Genomic DNA, 18,235 nt, shown 5'->3' with positions numbered 1-18,235 from the left:
ACACCACAAAGTGTGAGTGCTGCTACAATATAAATCAAAGTTCTACTCAAACTCATACCCAGCATATCAGGTGGAATGAGTCCACTGCTTTACTTAAAATGAATATTGTCTGGGATTGGTTTCTTTTTGGATCAGGAAAAAGAAAGAAGAGAAGCGAAAACAAGCACAGCACAAACCCCCGAAGTATAAGAGTTACTGAAATGCCAGTTGTCTAGCAAAGACCAAGAGACAACCAAAGACAACCAAAAGACAACAAGTTACTTTTTGTCACCTTTGCTGTGTTATTATACACTAGATTATTGCTAGGGTGAGGTCAGCAGTTGCCTTTTATGTGCTATTATTACAGTGAGCAGCTGCTTTAAATCACTAAATGAATAATCTGTTTGCAGGAAAGCTACTCACTGGCATTACTAATTCTTAGGGCATTTCTTTGATGTTTCTAATGATGCTTCATTAATAGGCATGAAAAGGCACCCTCAACTATCCTGATATGAAACTAGAGATGTAAAATTTTGATTGATTGGCTAATCTAGGGTTACCATATTTGAACTTTCAAAAAAAAGGACATTCCTGAGAGGGAGTGTATCTGTATCAGTATCCCTCTCAGGAGTGTCCTCTTTTTTGAAAGTTCAAATATGGTAATGCTAGGCTAATTGAATAGTCGATGCAATTTGCACTGACTATTTGATTAGTCAATAAGGGTGCTTCCACCTTTGAAGGCAGAAAGCACTGAGGAGACCATGGGGCCAGCTGGCCCTGTGCATCCTGTGTTGTTTCAAAGAGGCAGTGCCGCATGGAGCCCCCAGCTAACCCTGGGCTCCACACAGTGCTGCCACTTCGAAAAGCCGCAGGGAGCCTGGTGTCAGGCTTCATGTGGCATTTCCAAGTGACAGTGCCACATCGAGTCCTGGGTCAGTGGAGGAGTCCCCAGCTGACCCTCGTGTTCTATGCAGTGCTGCCGTTTTGAAGCACCCCCCTCCTTCTGAGAGAGGCAGCAAGGTGGGGGGAAACGACTAGTTGACTAGCATGTCGGCTTTCCGATAAGCATTTGCTTATTGGATAGTCGACTAGTTGTTCACATCTCTATGTGAAACTGTGTAAACTTCACTGTCAGAGATAATCCTTATGAAGTTGTAAGTTTATAGCCACATTTTGATAGGTAGGTTGTAGGTCTTCCAATTCAATTTATTTTAAGAGTAAAATATTTTATTTAAATGGGGAATCTTCCAGAAGCCTTTTTTCAATGTAGACTAGGATTTTAGATTCATATGATCTATATGGACCTGGTTTTGAATTGTAATGTAAAAAATATAAATTATATTCTTAATTAAATCATCCTTCTTTGAAATTGCAACAGTTTCTTAAAAATATCTATGCTCTATATTCCTCAACTTTGATACTTTTATTCAAGGTCCTCCCGATTTTTTTTAAATGAACTTCTTGTGACCCTCTCTTTCCTTTAATAAAGACCAAGAGCTAATCAAAGTAGTCTACCAGATGCTTGACATATAGTATAAGTGACTCTTTTAAACAAAATTATTTCCTACATAGTGCACTAGAAAACAGTTACTGTATTCCTGACTAGGGATGTTAAATTTAATCAATTAATTAACTAGTTGATTAGTCGATAAGCAGGGGAGCTGCAGCAGGGTTAACTCTTGGCCCCAGGAGCTAACCCCACTGCAGCTCTGCCTTTAAAATGTATTAAGAGTCTGCTGACTCTTAATACATTTTCAAAGCAAAGGCACAGGGTCTGAGACTGGGCATGAGCCAGGAATCAACTGATTCCTGGCTCACGCTTGCTCCCTGCTACCCCTCTGCCCCCCACGAAGATGGTGCCAGGGGGAACCAGCTTTTTAGCCAGCTCCCTCCAGCACCAGCTCCTGCTCCCCACCTTGCTGCCTCTGATAGAGGCAGCATAGGGTGGAGAGAAGCAACTAGTCGACTATCCGATAAGCTTATCAGATAGTTAACTAGTCGCGTACATCCGTATTCCTGACTACAACTATAGTCTTTTCTGGTGTTCATCACTAGGATATCTGAGTGCCATACAAATATTAATGTATTATTTTCACAATACAAGTGCTTAATGTGGCATATTTAGAGATGGGGAACTGAGGCTCAGGAAAATTAAAAGAAAAATTTTCAAAACTGGCTGCTGACTTTGGCTTCTTGAGTGTCTGGGCTACAGCCCAGGTTACTTTTGCCCCAACCCTGTTCTAGTGATTGTTATGTAGATCTGTAGCTAACATTTTTAAACTGGGATGTGTTTCAAACTGGTTTATAAAAGAACCATAATTTCCATTAACTTTCCCATATTCAGCTTTACTTCTATTGCCACTTTCAACATACAGTTTAGGGTAAAATCCTAGGCTACGTCTACACTGGCCCCTTTTCCGGAAGGGGCATGTTAATTTCAGCTATCGTAGTAGGGAAATCCGCGGGGGATTTAAATATCCCCCGCGGCATTTAAATAAAAATGTCCGCCGCTTTTTTCCGGCTTCAAAGTAGGAATAAGAGCCTCCGGAAAAGGGCGCTTTTTCCGGAGGATCGGGGCCAGTGTAGACGCTCTTTTCCGGCTTTTCTAAAAGCCGGAAAAAAGCGGCGGACATTTTTATTTAAATGCCGCGGGGGATATTTAAATCCCCCGTGGATTTCCCTACTACGATAGCTGAAATTAACATGCCCCTTCCGGAAAAGGGGCCAGTGTAGACGAGCCCCTAATGTTTAAATCTGAGTACATCAGTGTTATTACTGGATTGATTTTAACAGTCTTTTGCTGAAAAGAATGTTAAAAAAAATTCTGAGAAGATTTCAGACTATAATTATGCAGTTATCCTGTTCATAAAACCTTAGAACTTAATAAAAACATTTCTTTATCATTAAGTGCATACAGATAACTCTTGGCTAGAAGGATCAAACAAGAAAACTTTTTCCCTTTCAATTCTGAGTCTCTGAATTTATAACAATTACCTAATAGCCAGAGGCTGATATGAAGGATGAAGCCCTCAAGCAGATTCAAATGACAACACTCTGGCAGGAATCCCATTAAATTACTACCACTGAACAGCTGTGAGGGACTTCACCAGGACATTGCCCTTGGATCTTGCTTGTGCCCTATCTTCCTGGAATTCTTTGTTTGTTTGAAATAGACTCTAATATATATAGTCCTTTGACTAATGGTTGTCATCTGGCAAACTGTACAAGCTCTATATATTGTGTGCCCATGATCTGGGAGTATCCAAATAGTTTATTAATGAATTATTGCACAGAGAGCTAAAAAGTATGATTTTAAATTACTTCCATTGCCTTTGCCTAGTAAAGTTTTGCCTTAATACAGATGAATGCTTATTGTAAGATGGTTTTTGGTTTATTAAATTGTCTGAAAAATGTATCCCAGACTATATTATAAAATACTTGCAGCAAAATCAAGATTACTGATGTTTACAGAATCTTAAGGATAGCCATAAAGAACTTAAGCACGTTTCTACAAGTCAGATTGTCCCCTTTAGTGTGAAGAGCTGTGAGACAGGCTTTGGGGGAAGAAAAATCTCCCTGCAGAATCCTTTAAGAGTTCTTCACATTATTCCATGGAGGGGAATAGAAGTGTTGGGAAACTCTGTATACTCCCTTCACCCAACTTGCCCTTGTTTCCCTCCAGCCTACCTACTCATTCTCTCTTTCCTCAACATGGACCCTGAACAATACAGTAAGCACTATTGAATCAGGGTGGTAGATAACAGGGTCATGGAGGCAGTTGAGACTCCTTACTGCACAGGAGGCAGATCTGCATGTGGAAGACTCATCAGGATGATGTAAGGATTGTATGATTTGGCCTTATTTCTTTTTAAATTCTCAGGCTAGTTTCCTGTGAGTTAAGTATGTTAAGGGTTGAAATAGATGGCTGCCTAGTGCCCCTACATAATTGTAAACAATCTAAAACACATTAGAATTTGATGCATGGTCCCCTATTACTGTCACCAGGCTTTCTCTATGGTCCTTGACTGTAATCGGCATTTTAGCAACAACTTAAGAGCGTCTGTGGAGTTTTCTTCCTCATGCATTTGACCAAGTACCCTTTACACCAGGTACTTTTTGTCCTATTCTCTCATGAGAGGTCAAATATAGGCATGCCATAGTGCAGACAACTACATGATTAACCAGTCAGCATAGGTACCTTGCTGCCTCTGTATCAGACACAGAGAGGGGATCAGGAACCGGTGCCCGTGAGGAGCTGGCTTAAAGCTTCCCATGAGCACCAAATGTGCCTCTTCCTCCCCTTCACCCCAGCACTGCAACTACTGATAGAGAGGCAGCAGCATGGAGAGTGAGGTAAGTATGCTGGAGCATATATGCACACGGATTTGGCTTTCAAGGGTTGCATGTTGGCTCTGTGGACCCACCTTCCCCCACTTGTTTCCTTAGAGGCATCGAGGGGGGCAGGGAGGAGCCAGTGCTGGGGGAACCGGCTTAAAAGCCGGTTCCCCCCAGCACTGGTGCCACCTGCCCCCACTATGACAGCAGCACAGAGAGGTGGGGAGGGGAGGCCTAAGCTTCTCACGGACAGAGGCTGCTTCCTCATCCCACGGAGCAGCCTCTGTCTGCAGGGAGCTGAGGCCCCCTCCCCCCACAGACAGGCTGTTGCCACCCTGTGCTGCTACCTCTGTATCAGAGGCAGCAGGGTGGCAGGCAGCCGATCCACGAGGGGAGCTGCTTTTAAAACTGCCTTCAGTTATGCAATATGTAACACAGTAACCCCTGCGCACAGACATCCCACGCGGGGATACGGTGACGCTCCGGCCCGGCCGCCGCCTCTTTGTCCCCTCCCCTCATCCCCACAACTGCCCTTGCGGCGGGGAGGGGGGGGGGAAGCTGGGCGCTAACCGCTGCACCCAGACGAGCGGCAGGAGTGGCTCGTGCTGTACTTCGCGCGCTGCCTCGTTCCCTGGGCGGCCACCTCAAGCCCCGCTCGCCCACATTTGCCTGCGCGCATGTGCAACGCTCAAAAAAAAATGTAACTCAACCAACCGCGACTGCGTTCGGAGTTGCGTCGCACCAGTCACAGGAGCCGCTGGTTTCCTGCGCAGGCGGCACGCAGTGTGACGCACCTACGTCGGCAGCTCACTCCAGAGGCTATTGGCCCAACAAAGCAATCGTCTCCTCAGCCGATTGGCTAGTGCAGTGAGGCGCATGCGCATGTCGCAACATCGTTCCTAGCAAGTTCGCAGAGCTCTTTTCTCCTTCTCCTGTCCCCACCCCCTCGCTTCTCGCTTATTCTCCTCCCTTCCAGTTCCTGGCAGGCTGTGTCAAGCGGTAGCCACTACCAACGTGGGGGAGCACACCGCTGCCTCCGAACGTTGGGGCGGCTTCGAAACGGGCTTCTCGAGCCGAGGCGCGAGCGGTGACCGTTGGACGATACCACCGGGCCTTCAGCCAAGAAGCGACGCCCTGCCGGGCGGTACCAATTGAAAAAAACCCCGCAACCTGTTGGTTCTTTCTTTCACCCACTCCTCCCCCCGCCCTCGCGCCGACGCGGAGTTCCGGCGGCTCCGCCTCAGCGCGTGAGACCGAGAAACGCCCGGCCGCAGCCGGCTCCAACCGCAGCACCCGCCGCCGCCGCCGCCATGGCCGAGACCGAGGAGCGGAGCCTGGATGACTTCTTCGCCAAGAGGGACAAGAAGAAGCGGCGGGAGAAAGGGAGCCGGGGAGCCGCTGCCGCCTCCTCGGCCTCCTCGGCCTCCAGCGCCGCGGGGGGAACCCGCCCGTCCGAGGGGAGCTCTGGGGCCGCCGCCAGCGCCGCCTCCTCCGCCAAGGCGGTGGTCAAGGTGTGACACGGGGGGGGGGCTACGCTTGTGGGCCCGTGGCGCGGGAGGGGGGGTACGTGTGGGGGCGGCGGGATCCTGCTCCCCCTGGCTACGCCGGCCAGCCAGCCTCCCTCCGCCGCTTCCTGTGGGCGGCGGTGGCTTCCTGCCGGCAGAGGGCGCCGCTGCGGGGCTGGCGCGGCCCTCCGAGCTTGAGCCCGGGTGGGTCGGGGCCCTTCCTCAGCGGGGGTGCGGGCTGGGTTAGGCGAGGCCCTGCTCAGGCCGCGGGTCCTGGGCGGTGGCTGCCCGGAGGAGCGGGGGGAGGGGAACCAGTGGGCGGCTGGTGTCTCTTTGGCCGCCCCGCACGTGCTGGGCCTTGAGCGCCTGTCAGCCCTCGCGTGGCAGCGCCGCTTCAGGGGGGGCTCTGTCGCGCTATGGGGCGGGGCGCGCCGGAAACGACCACGGATCATACCGATCCCGGGAGGGGGACAGTAATGCCTTTCAGCCGGTGGAGTTAGCTGCCGCAGATGCAAAGAATAGAAATGTAATGGCAGGAAAATAAGTACGCCGAGGTTTCTGCTGCGGGCTTTAGTGTGCAAACCCGCTTTAGTGTGCAAACGCCTCACGTCGGCGTAGCTCGCACCTTTCTGCTTCACAGTTGGCAAAACTCACAAAGGCTCAGTTTGCAATCCAGAAGTTTTTTCTGTCTAGTATATCTATGGGCAGTATTTAGCTCACTAAAGTGATTTTATAGTCCTAAATAAGGAGGACCCATCACCATGTGACTAGCCAACCTTCCACAGACTTCAGAAAAGTACTGCATGGTTCCCTAGATGGGTCCCTTCCAGTTCAGAGGTCCACAGACCACATATCTGTATATGCTAAATCATTTATTTCTGCCAACGAGTGCATTGGTTGCTGACAGCTTTTGTGAATCTAGGGAAAAGAATGAAGTGAAAGGTTGGCATGCAAGAGCAAATGCAAACATTGCTGTAATACACTAAATGTAACAGTCATTTAAGCTAATATTCTGATTCTGACAGGCATTTCCAGTTGCTTCAGAGGAAGCTTTGATAAACCATCTTCTAGAATAACTTACCCACAGGGAAGTTTATCCCTCACATAGGTTAGTTAGAGTAGGGGTCTTAAACTCAGCCCGTGGGCCATCTTGGCCCTATCTGTTCCACAGTCCTGCCTACAGGTGGCTATGGAGGGGAGGGTGGAAGAGAGTCCATACCCTTTATCTAAGCCCCATTCCTGCACTGCCGCCTCCTCCCCCCTTCATTGTACCCCTTCCTCCAAGCCATCTCCATTGATGGATGTGGCTTTGGGAATTAACAGGGGGGTCTGGCACAGGGCAGCAAGGAAGGTGGACCCCCTGCACTCACCACAGTGGCACCAGCGGAGTGATGCAGAAGTCTCCCTCCCCTCCCCACCCCCACCCCCACCCCTGCCAGCGATCTCCCAGGCCAGCCCAGTTGCTCCTGCAGCCTGTAGTGAGTGCGGAGGCCTGACCCCTGCTGCCAGCCCCAGCCTACCCAGGGTGCTGCAGGTTAATCTGAGTATGGAGGATCATTCACTCCATAGGATGGTTGGGGGCAGCTGCCATGAGGCCACCAAAACCACAGTGCCTTGGGCGACCACTCTGAGCCCTATACACGGGACAATTCTGCACACACCTCCCCTGGGCTACAGGGATATGCCAGCAGCAATGCAGAGCTAGCAGCAGCTGTTCTAGCCCTGCTGTGTGGCTGGTGGGATTTTAAATAGGATTTAAAACCCTGGCAGGTGGCAGACAGAGCTAGACGATACACTGGGGGTGAGGTGGAGACTTGGGCTCCCCCTAGGGCCCTGGTTCAATAGGAGAATTTGAGGACTGGCACTGTCCCTAAAGTAAACTGAGTTTGAGACTCTCCCCCAAGTTAGAGGTTGGATGTATGGAATTCTGAGACTTAATAACTTGACTAGGATTAATGCCTTAACATTTCAGGCCACATTCCTAAAATAGAGATAATAGTTAATTACTTTAGGCTTTTCTAAATAGAACACAGAAAAGCTAACAAAACGCAAAATACAAAATTTTAACAAGTCTTTAATTAAAGAAATACTGATCTGGCAACATTTTGCCATTAGAAGGTAATGTAAAATATCTCAATTGCTTCAAATGGAGAGCAGCATTCTTCATGAAGGAATAAAGTCTGTAGGCAACCAATCCCAGGAACATGATAGTAATTTGCTATTAATATTGTTACTTTAAACCAGATCTTTAATTGCCTGCCAGAGATAGGCCTACATGATAAGGGGAGGGTTCTGGGGTAATAATCTGATAAGAAGATAGGCCCTGTGCCTTTCAGATGTTGGGGAGGGGAGTAGGGAGAGGGTGCTGTTCAAAGACCCTGCATAAAAGGTCTTTATCTTTCATGTGAGCCTCAAGGGGTTTGAAGTCCTTCTCAAGAAACACTGGGAAGGATGAGACTTGTTCTCTGGTTTTTTTTTGGATGCTGTGGAAATGGGGTGGGGGTTTCTTATACATTCTCTTCCTCATTTATCATATTCCGTAGTAGTGGCAAAGCTTACTAGTACTGCTGCTTGTAACTCTTTTTCAAGGAGAAAGGTAAAACTTTAAAATAAATTTCACTGTTGTTCATGGGGTTCTGAGTGGAAGTTATAAAAGTAATTGGAATCTTAAATTTAACTTTTCAACTTGGCAAAATTATGGTCAACAGCAAAGGCAGTGGAAGTGCTTGTTGTCAGGAGAACATTGCATGATTTTCCCAGTGTGAAATGCACACAAGGTAATTTTTGTAACCATAGGTGAAAGCTAATTAAAAATCACCCTTGTCTGCACTGTGCATGTGTTTTACTAAGCCATGCCTTATAAAGCACTTAAAAGGCAAAAGAACATTGCATATTCTGGATCTCGTTAAAAGTTAAATTACAATCATAACACTTTCATGCTGAAATTGGTGTTTTTTGTGGTAATTTGATTTGTATGACCTCACTTCTAAATGAGAATCCTCTAATCTATTCAAATCACAACCATGCTGAACAGCATGAATTGTGCTAATGCTGTATCTCTTGTCTAAAATCCAAAAAGACTATTTTAATATGCATAGATATTAAGCTCAGATAACGGAAGTAGATGAGTAGGAAATTTTAAAATTTTAGTTCCTTTTCCATATTTTTTGGCCCATTGGTGCTGTAGTTTCTCCTTGCACTTTCAATTCTTTCATTGTATGGAAATGGTAACAAGATTGTAAACATTTCTTTTGGTACAGGAAGAGGATGAATGGAAGGAATTTGAGCAAAAAGAAGAGATTGACTACAGTGGACTTAGAGTTCAGTCCATGCAAATAAGGTACCACTGTTGTGGTTTTTTTCCAGCAAAAACATTGGCGCACATTACTATAATATATATTTTTTTTTTGTTTGGAGATTTAATTCTGCAGAATTTAGTTTAGTAAAGATTTGTTATACATTCTAGCCAATAATTCTATGCAGGCAAAAGGTGAATTTAGAGTGGGAAACTCTACATATATAAATGAAAATCTATTTTCAGTAAGGAGACTCTGAGATCACTTAATATAATTGATAACTCAAGATTATCTTAGTACGTATTCCAGGTGGTATTTTTGTATCCCAGTTCACTCTTCATCCTTATTTCCTAGATTTCTCTTGTTGGGGTTTCCAGCTACACACACAGTTTTACTTTTTGGCACAACAGTAGTACTAGCAGGATTGTGGTTCCAGAATACTGATCATCTTAGGTTCAGATCTTAGAGAAGACTTCCTTCACATTCTTCTACACGAGGGGTGGGCAAAAGCCTTTAAGCAGGCTGAATCTGGCCCACTTAGGGCTTTGATCTGGCCTGCGAGGCAGTTCCAGGCCCTGCTGCCTAGCACGTTGCCTGGGAGACAGAGATGTGCATGCCTTTTAACTGCTTGTACTTAAAGGGCTTGTGCCTGCTGGGTGACAGCCACCCAGCAGGTGCAAGCCCTTTAAACAGAAGCAATTGAAATGGCTCACAGCTCTTGGTTCCACTGGCTTGTTGCTTGGGAGGTGCGAGCCCTTTCAATGCTTCTGTTCAATGCAGCTGCCAGGCAACAGGTTAGCAGTAGGGCTATCAAGCAATAAAAAAAAAAATTGTGATTAATCGCGTTCACTGCCCCTTTGACGTGCTGCGGTGACGTTTCAAAGGGGCAGCGCTATGGAAGCCAGGGTTCAGCTGGAGTCCTCAGCTGACCCCAGGCTCAATGCAGCTGCCCCTTTGAAACGCAGAGGCAGTGTTTCGAAAGGGCAACTCCGCAGGAGCCCAGGATCAGCTGGAGTCCCCAGCTTGGTGCAGTGCTTCCCCTTGGAAACACTGCTCCAGCCTTTCAAAGGGGCAGTGCCGTGGAAATGTCCGCAATTAACAAGTTAATTGTGCTCTGCATTAATCGCAGGCATTAACATGTGTTAATTGACAGCCCTAGTTAACAGCAGGGAAGGGGGCAGGAGCTGCAAGCTGTATTAAGTGAATTGTAAGCCTCCACTCCAGACAACTCTGGGAGGAGGCTAGCCCCCAGCACCTTGCCATCTGTTCCAGGTCCCTTCTATTGGTCAGAAGTCAAGAAGGAGGGACTCCAGGCCAAGCAAAGCTCCCAGTAGGACAGGTCTACTCAACTTTGGAAGCCTTGGGGGCTACAATGATAGTCACAGCAAATGCCAAGGGCCGTAACTTAAGTGTGGTTGAATATACATGCAAATAGCTTCTTTCACACTGACAGTCATGAATACAAAGATTAAGCTTTAAGCCATGACGCCAGACCCAAACGTGGCCAGTGTGAGCCAGTCTGCACCTCTCAGACTCTGCCCAGAATGTTAAGCAGCCAGTACTTCCCACAATGCCTCGGCGCTCCTGGCCCCACCTCCCTGGGGGCTAGAAACGTCGACGCTCTGTACTCGTGTGTTCCAGCCAGCCCGTCTGCTTGTGTCTTTCAATGCTCACTCTGCCTGGGAGATGCCTTGCCATTGTGGAGCGTGTTCCCAGTGGAGGACATGTTCAAAAGATCCCAGCTGCGAGTCACGTATTGAGTAGCACTGTGGTAGGGTAGCTCTCATCCCCACCCCTTCTGCTGGAGGCCCTGCCTTTTCCAGGTAAACCCATGGCCACTTCCAAAATTTGAGAAGTGGTCCCCTTCGAAAATGATTGCCTGCCCCTGTGCTAGACAGTGTCATAGAGGACAAATCAGTACAGGATAGTCAGACTCATCCAGTTTCTTCATTTGCATCAGGGGTCCCTGCTTGCCTCCACAGAAGTAACTGAATCCATTCCATTCCTTTTTGATGAGTGGATTGTGGGATGAATGAGTAAGTGTCCTCAACCTAAACATCGTCACCCTGAATAAAGTGAAAAATGCAGCTACTAGCTTCTTGGGTTTTGTCCAGTAAGAACTCTAAGCCGCTTTCTTTTGAGGTTACGGGGCATTTTAGTATCTTCTACCAAGGATTCCCCTTGATTTAATTGCAAAGAAACATTTTTCATTTTCATGTGCATTCGTGTCCATTATCAAGCAGATCTCTCCACTGAATATCTGTTAACTGGATTTTTTAGAGGACACGTGCTTGAAACTTTATGAAATTTGGGACCACATTAAAATGCCTAAATCTTGCATCAAAACTACTAATTACTACTTTTTGCCTAATCTTAGTCTGAACTACTTATCTTTCTAAAAGGCTAATTCTTAATTCATAACGATAGTTCCATGTTAACCAAGCAGTCTTTTTCCCTCAGAACTGCTTGTCCTGTTGTGTGCCTTTTAATAATTTTTTCACCAATCAAGCCTTCTACATACTCACAAGTATCACTTAGGCCACATCTTTATTTATGGGAAGATCAATGCTGCAGCTGTCAATCTTCTAGAGTGCGATTTAGTGGGTCTAGTAAAGATGACCCCATCCATAGTCGTTGGAGCTCCTAGTCCTCACAAGGAGTAAAGGAAGTCAGTGGGAGCATTTCTCCCGTCAGTCTCCTGCTGTGGAGATTGCACCATAAGTCACATTAAGATAAGTTATCTTTAGCTACACAATTAGCGTAGCTGGAGTTGAGTGTCTTAATTTGACCTTTCAGATAAGTATAACTGATCAGAGACTGAAGGGAAGTAACTAGCAGGGACTAGTTTAATGATCATCTCTACTTTTTTCTTAAAAGATTGTTAATCAAGCCTTCATCAGGACTTGGCTTCCATTTTCTAGATATGATTTTTTTCAATGAGAGTCCCTGCAGAAAGTTTTTTTCCATACATTCAAGGAAAGAGGGCACTTCTCACAATGCTAGTCATGGACGCTAGAAGTACCCAATGTAATAAAATGAGATTCCTGAATATGCTCCCACAAATTAAATAGATCTTCAGTTCTTTAAAACCCATTCATACAGTACAATCTGTTTATTGAAAGCTTCTCTTTCAATACCTAGATTTCAGGCTTTCTCCAGCTTGGTTTTTGTTTCCTATAAAGATCACTACTTGTTAAACCGTTACTTCAGCAGAAAGTTCTCGGTCCTGACATAGGATATTGTGAAACCAGTCAGCACTGTGTATAGGTGTCTTGTAGCTTTACAGTTCAGAAATCTAAGGCCTGAATTCTGTATTATGACTCATTCCATGAAGTCATTGGCCTATTTTGTAAAGCATGGAAGATTTTATAAAGTTTTATAAAGAGATTTTAATCCGTGTATATACTTCTCATTTTGAGGCTCTACTGCTGTACATACATTCTGTGTTGAAGTCGGGATAACTTCCTCTCAAGTCAAACTAAATCATTTTGCTAAATTAAGTGTATCCACATTCAAAATGCTTAGCTAATGTGGCTATTGGCATATCTGATAACCTGATCCTACTAATTAGTTTTGGTTTTTCACAGACCAACAGTAAATGTTATGAAAAATTAGTATAATCATTATGTAAAGTTAAAAAAATTACTTCACTATCCCTTAATTAATACCCAAGATACAATTTAAAAGCTACCAACCAGGTGTGACTCACAGGCATAAGGAAAAAAATCTCATGGATTCTGCAAGCAGGAAATATCACTTGCCACAGAATTGTACTTCAGAATGTAAGATTTTTATTAGCTGTTTCTAGCCTCATGGTTGCAGGGAATCTTAGTGGTTTATTAGAGTTTCTTGAATCTTCAGGCTGACACACAGTAATTCTGTGGTATAAATTGTTTCAGTCACTACAGTGAAACTAATTCATACCTCAAAATTGCAGTTAAATGTTGATGCCCCTTACTTTTGAGATCACTTTGGCAGAAACATCCTGCTAAAGTGGTGCTCACAAGTGTGCATTCTTCTGCTCCTTTCTCAGTGTGAAGTGTCTCATCACCACCTCAACCTAGTGCCAAAAATTCACAGTGCCTAACTATCTTGTTATAAAAATTTAGAGCAAGATGAAAACATAGGATCAGCATAAAACTGACCAGCTAGTACATTATGTATATCCTATGTCTTGGTATCTGTATTCCCATTCATTAGATAACTAATTAAATGTGAAATTGTTACCAATGTTGGTACTGCATGTGCCAGGGCTTGATAGTTAAATTGTTTTGCCGTAGACTAGCCTCTCTAATAATGAGAATGATATTGATAATAAGGCAGTCTTGTTTCACACACTGTATAATGTTTTTGGCAAGTCTCTAAGTCTTTCATCCTAACACACTAACTACTGTTCCACTAGTGAGAAAGAAGATGATGAAGGTGAAAAGAGAGAAGAACCAGGTGACAACTGGGAGGAGTCTGGCAGTGGTGTGGAAAGAGCATCTGGTCCATGGAACAAGACAGCTCCTGTGCAAGCACCTGTTGCTGAAACTATTGGTAATCTTTTCTTGGCTTTCAGTAGCCTGTAAAGGCACACCAACTTGAAATCTGACTCGTAAGAACTTGAATTCAAAATCTTGGCTATTACACCAGTACCGCAGTTCCCTGTTAATGTTTGTAGTCTCAAACTCACCTAAGTATCACTGCATGGGACTGCTTATTCACACCAAACCTTTAACACTGTCTGTGCAGTGAGACCATGAAATGAAGTACGTAGTTCTGCCAAAGGCATAAAATTTTTTAAAAAGTAGTTTTCTGATTTTAAGATATGGTTATGTTGAGTTGTGATAGGAATTAATATTTTAGACATAAGAACATAAGAACGGCCGTACTGGGTCAGACCAAAGGTCCATCTAGCCCAGTATCCTGTCTACCGACAGTGGCCAGCACCAGGTGCCCCAGAGAGGGTGGACCGAAGACAATGATCAAGCGATTTGTCTCCTGCCATCCTTCTCCAGCCTCTGACAGACAGAGGCCAAGTACACCATTTTATCCCCTGGCTAATAGCCTTTTATGGACCTAACCTCCATGAAATTATCCAGCTTCTCTTTAAACTCTGTTATAGTCCTAGCCTTCACAGCCTCCTCTGGCAAGGAGTTCCACAGGTTGACTACACGCTGTGTGAAGAAGAACTTTCTTTTATTAGTTTTAAACCTGCTACCCATTAATTTCATTTGGTGTCCTCTAGTTCTTCTATTTAGGGAACTAATAAATAACTTTTCTTTATCCGCCCTCTCCACACCACTCATGATTTTATAGACCTCTATCATATCCCCCCTCAGTCTCCTCTTTTCTAAACTGAAAAGTCCCAGTCGCTTTAACCTCTCCTCATATGGGACCCGTTCCAAACCCCTAATCATTTTAGTTGCCCTTTTCTGAACCCTTTCCAAGGCTAAAAATATCTTTTTTGAGGTGAGGAGACCACACCTGTACACAGTATTCAAGATGTGGGCGTACCATAGTTTTATACAGGGGCAGTAAGATATTCTGGGTCTTATTTTCTATCCCTTTCTTAATAATTCCTAGCATCCTATTTGCCTTTTTGACCGCCACTGCACACTGTGGAAGTTTTCAGAGAACTGTCCACGATAACTCCAAGATCTCTTTCCTGATTTGTTGTAGCCAAATTAGCCCCCATCATACTGTATGTATAGTTGGGGTTATTTTTCCCGATGTGCATTACTTTATACTTATCCACATTAAATTTCATTTGCCATTTTGTTGCCCAATCACTCAGTTTGGTGAGATCTTCTTGGAGTCCCTCAGTCTGCTTCTGTCTTGACTATCCTAAACAGTTTTGTATCATCTGCAAACTTTACTACCTCATTGCTTACCCCTTTCTCCAGATCATTTATGAATACGTTGAAAAGGATTGGTCCCAGGACTGACCCTTGGGGTACACCACTAGTTACCCCTCTCAATCTGAAAATTTACCATTTATTCCTACCCTTTGTTTCCTGTCTTTTAACCAGTTCTCAATCCAAGAAAGGACCTTCCCTCTTATCCCATGGCCATGTAATTTACACAAGAGCCTTTGGTGAGGGACCTTGTCAAAGGCTTTCTGAAAATCCAAGTATATCTACTGGATCCCCCTTGTCCGCATGTTTGTTAACCCCTTCAAAGAACTCTAACAGATTAGTAAGACAGGATTTCCCTTTACAGAAACCATGTTGACAGGAACATTTATATTAATAGGGTTGCCAAAAACATTAAAGTGTCGATCATTCTGTTTCCAGTTGAATATAGAGTAAAATACCTTTCAGAAATGGTATGAAGGAAAATAATATTCAATTGGTATAGTTTGCAAACTTAAGATTAGTTTCCTCAGTTGATCTCCCTCCTCTCTCACACCTAAACTGTTACCATGATTATTCATAATCAGTTGGCAGAAGTGTATGATCTTAGTGAAAAGATTGTCATCTGATCTCTTCTGTGGGGGGAAGACTTTAAATATTACCTCAGTCCAAAATGACTTAAATTAGTAGAGGTAGCACTATGTATTCTAAATTTTCTCTTGCTTTCTCAGTACACTTCTCACTTGAGTTATTGAGGGAGATTTGAGTTGCGATTAGAACTGCCTTGTCTCAGCTTTTGACAGCTTACTTTTCTGCACAAGCAGAATCCTAGATGTAAAGCTGTAAATGTGGTTGGACTATGATAGGATACAGACGGCAACTGTTGCTTCTTTCTGAGCCAACTTCCCTTTTCATCCTGTGGTGTAAATCACTACAATGGTTACAGTTCATAATCCAAGTTCAGTTTGGACAAGCAGCCTCCTGGACTATGCGACAGTTGATCAACAATGCACAGCAGAACAAATGCTTGTTGTAAAGGATTCTGTACGAGTTTAGAAATTATGTAAATGTAAAACCTTTAGTGCTTTTCATTGACAGGTACCCAGGTATTTAAGCAGACTTCCAATGGAGACATACAAAGAGGCAAATGACGAGGGGTTTGACTCAGATCTTTTGTAGTATTCCCATCAGAAGTTTTAAAGTATGTAAAACCATGTAGCTGTCTGATTGTGAGGGAGCAACCAGTTCCCTTCAGCATTTTAAGTATATCTTGAGTGGATTAAAAAGGCTTCATCAGAGGATACAAACAAACATACTTAAAAATGGCAAAATAGTCATCAGTGAGAAAAACAACTCAGTTCTGCAGTTCTTGTTCAAGCACAGCTCCCCCTGATTCCAAAGGAATTCTGCCAGATCAGGCTTGTTGACTTCAATACTTGCAGATGTGGCTTGTCTGCCACACTACTAAATCTACCTAGATGTGTAAACTTCCCAGTGTAAACGGCAGAGTTGTTGTGGATTTAAAGGTAATAGATATACTTAACCCCAGATCAATTTTCTTAACATGAATAAACTTAAAAAACAAGAAATGGTTTGGTAGCACTTTATAGACTAACAAAACATGTAGATGGCATCATGAGCTTTCGTGGGCACAGCCCACTTCTTCAAATGACCTGAGTTTAAAAAAAGTGGGCTGTGCCCACGAAAGCTCATGATAGCATCTACATTTTTGGTTAGTCTATAAAATGCTAACAAACCGTTTCTTGTTTTTTAAGTTTATCCTGTACAGACTAACTCGGCTACCCCCGAAGTTTATTAACATAAATTTAACTCCTCTCTTAATCTGATAATCCTGCTTCATTGATGCTGTTTCTCCTAGGGCCCTGTTAACCTACAGAACAACTGAAAGGCCAGAAACTAACTGCACCTAAAAACTATTAAACAAATACATTACTTAATAGCATCTTCAATACAAAATGCTAAATTATACTTTTATTTTATTGGCTGCTGTTATAATAAACCCTCTTTTATGTTATCAGGGAAATTTAAAACTTTTTAATTCTTACGATGGGATGTATAAGTTTTTGGAACTAGAAAATAAAGTTAAACTTAATGGGGGTGAGTCACTGGGTCTAGCAGTGTCACGTAGGTGTATATTCCCTCCTTTACGAGTTTACAATAGATTACATTTCATTATTTGTTAGCAAGTACTTCAGTTTGATTTGAGGCCATAGGCTGGGAAATACAGGGAATACAACAGTAACTTAAAATGTAGCTAGTAATCACAAATGTTAGCAAATTACTCTTAAATCCTGTGCACTGTCTTTTACCACTTATGATTATATGTTGCAGTTCTAAAACTGCACTTTAATGTAAAAAGCTCTAGTCATTAATTGGATAGGATTGTTACATGGCATGCTCAAACACTCACTAATGATCTGAAACTAAGATATTATGTATTAGACCAACTCCTATTAGAATATCTGACCATTGGAAGCAAATAACAAAATAGGGTCCTAAGCCAGAGATGAAAAAATGAGCCTATACACTTGTTTTGTCTAAAACTCTGCTAATAAACTCCAGTTACAGAACCACCTGAACCAGTGCAGTCCAGTGGTGTATACCGACCGCCTGGTGCTAGGGAGACCAGGACACGGAGAGCACCACAAGGGCCACCAGAGATCTACAGTGATACACAGTTTCCATCGCTGCAATCCACTGCCAAGCATCTAGATAGCCGAAAGTAAGTATATTGTATCAATTTCTCTCAGATGCCTATTTAAAATGCTTTCCTATCAGTTCTAACTCCTTATTTGGTGTCAGGTCATGGTCTTTCCCAGATGTCTAAGCAGAAATGATTTGATGGGGTTGGGATTTAAAATTTTATCATTTCTGTGACTTTATGGAGATATCCACCAATGCTCCATTCATGTGCAGAATAAACGTTATGTGCAACAACACATGTGCAGACGTGCACCACCAGTAGATGACTGAGTGCTCTGTTAATCAGCTGGATGGCATTGGAATCTCCTGGGTGGGTGCCCAAGTGCACGTCTTACAGGTAACACTGATTCCCACCTTCCCAATGTTCCTCAAAGATCTGAGGAGTGGGACTTCTTTCACTGAGGAGAGGGCTACACTAGGTGATTAACATTCTCCTTGGTCTTATCCTTACATTCTGGGATTTCTTTCCTTAAATAAAACCCTGCTGATCTTGACAATGTCAAATTCCTTTCCATATTAACCAGTGCTCTGTCGCAGCTGTCAGTAGGGAATTGATAAC

General features: G+C 43.9%; 1 protein-coding gene and 1 long non-coding RNA gene across 6 annotated transcripts in view; one reads left to right on the top strand and one right to left on the bottom strand.

The window, feature by feature from the left end:
* The window catches only part of LOC112547465 (uncharacterized), a 116,363-nt gene extending 111,199 nt beyond the window's left edge, over window positions 1-5,164 (bottom strand). Inside the window, exon 1 of the long non-coding RNA XR_012901916.1 lies at window positions 5,029-5,164. This is a non-coding gene — a long non-coding RNA (uncharacterized LOC112547465). The remainder of the gene's footprint in view (window positions 1-5,028) is intronic.
* Window positions 5,165-5,264: 100 nt separating this feature from the next.
* The window catches only part of CDV3 (CDV3 homolog), a 35,784-nt gene continuing 22,813 nt past the window's right edge, over window positions 5,265-18,235 (top strand). For all 5 annotated transcript variants that reach the window (XM_075921914.1, XM_075921913.1, XM_075921915.1 and 2 more), the window contains exons 1-4: window positions 5,265-5,825; window positions 9,080-9,159; window positions 13,518-13,654; window positions 17,536-17,695. In XM_075921914.1, the coding sequence (XP_075778029.1) occupies window positions 5,625-5,825; window positions 9,080-9,159; window positions 13,518-13,654; window positions 17,536-17,695 (578 nt within the window). In that variant the 5' untranslated portion in view covers window positions 5,265-5,624. The remainder of the gene's footprint in view (window positions 5,826-9,079; window positions 9,160-13,517; window positions 13,655-17,535; window positions 17,696-18,235) is intronic.

The sequence above is a fragment of the Pelodiscus sinensis genome, chromosome 2, assembly GCF_049634645.1.
Source record: "Pelodiscus sinensis isolate JC-2024 chromosome 2, ASM4963464v1, whole genome shotgun sequence".
Classification (NCBI taxonomy): domain Eukaryota; kingdom Metazoa; phylum Chordata; order Testudines; family Trionychidae; genus Pelodiscus; species Pelodiscus sinensis.
Note: the sequence above shows the minus strand (reverse complement) of the source record. Positions and strands in the feature narration are given on the sequence as shown.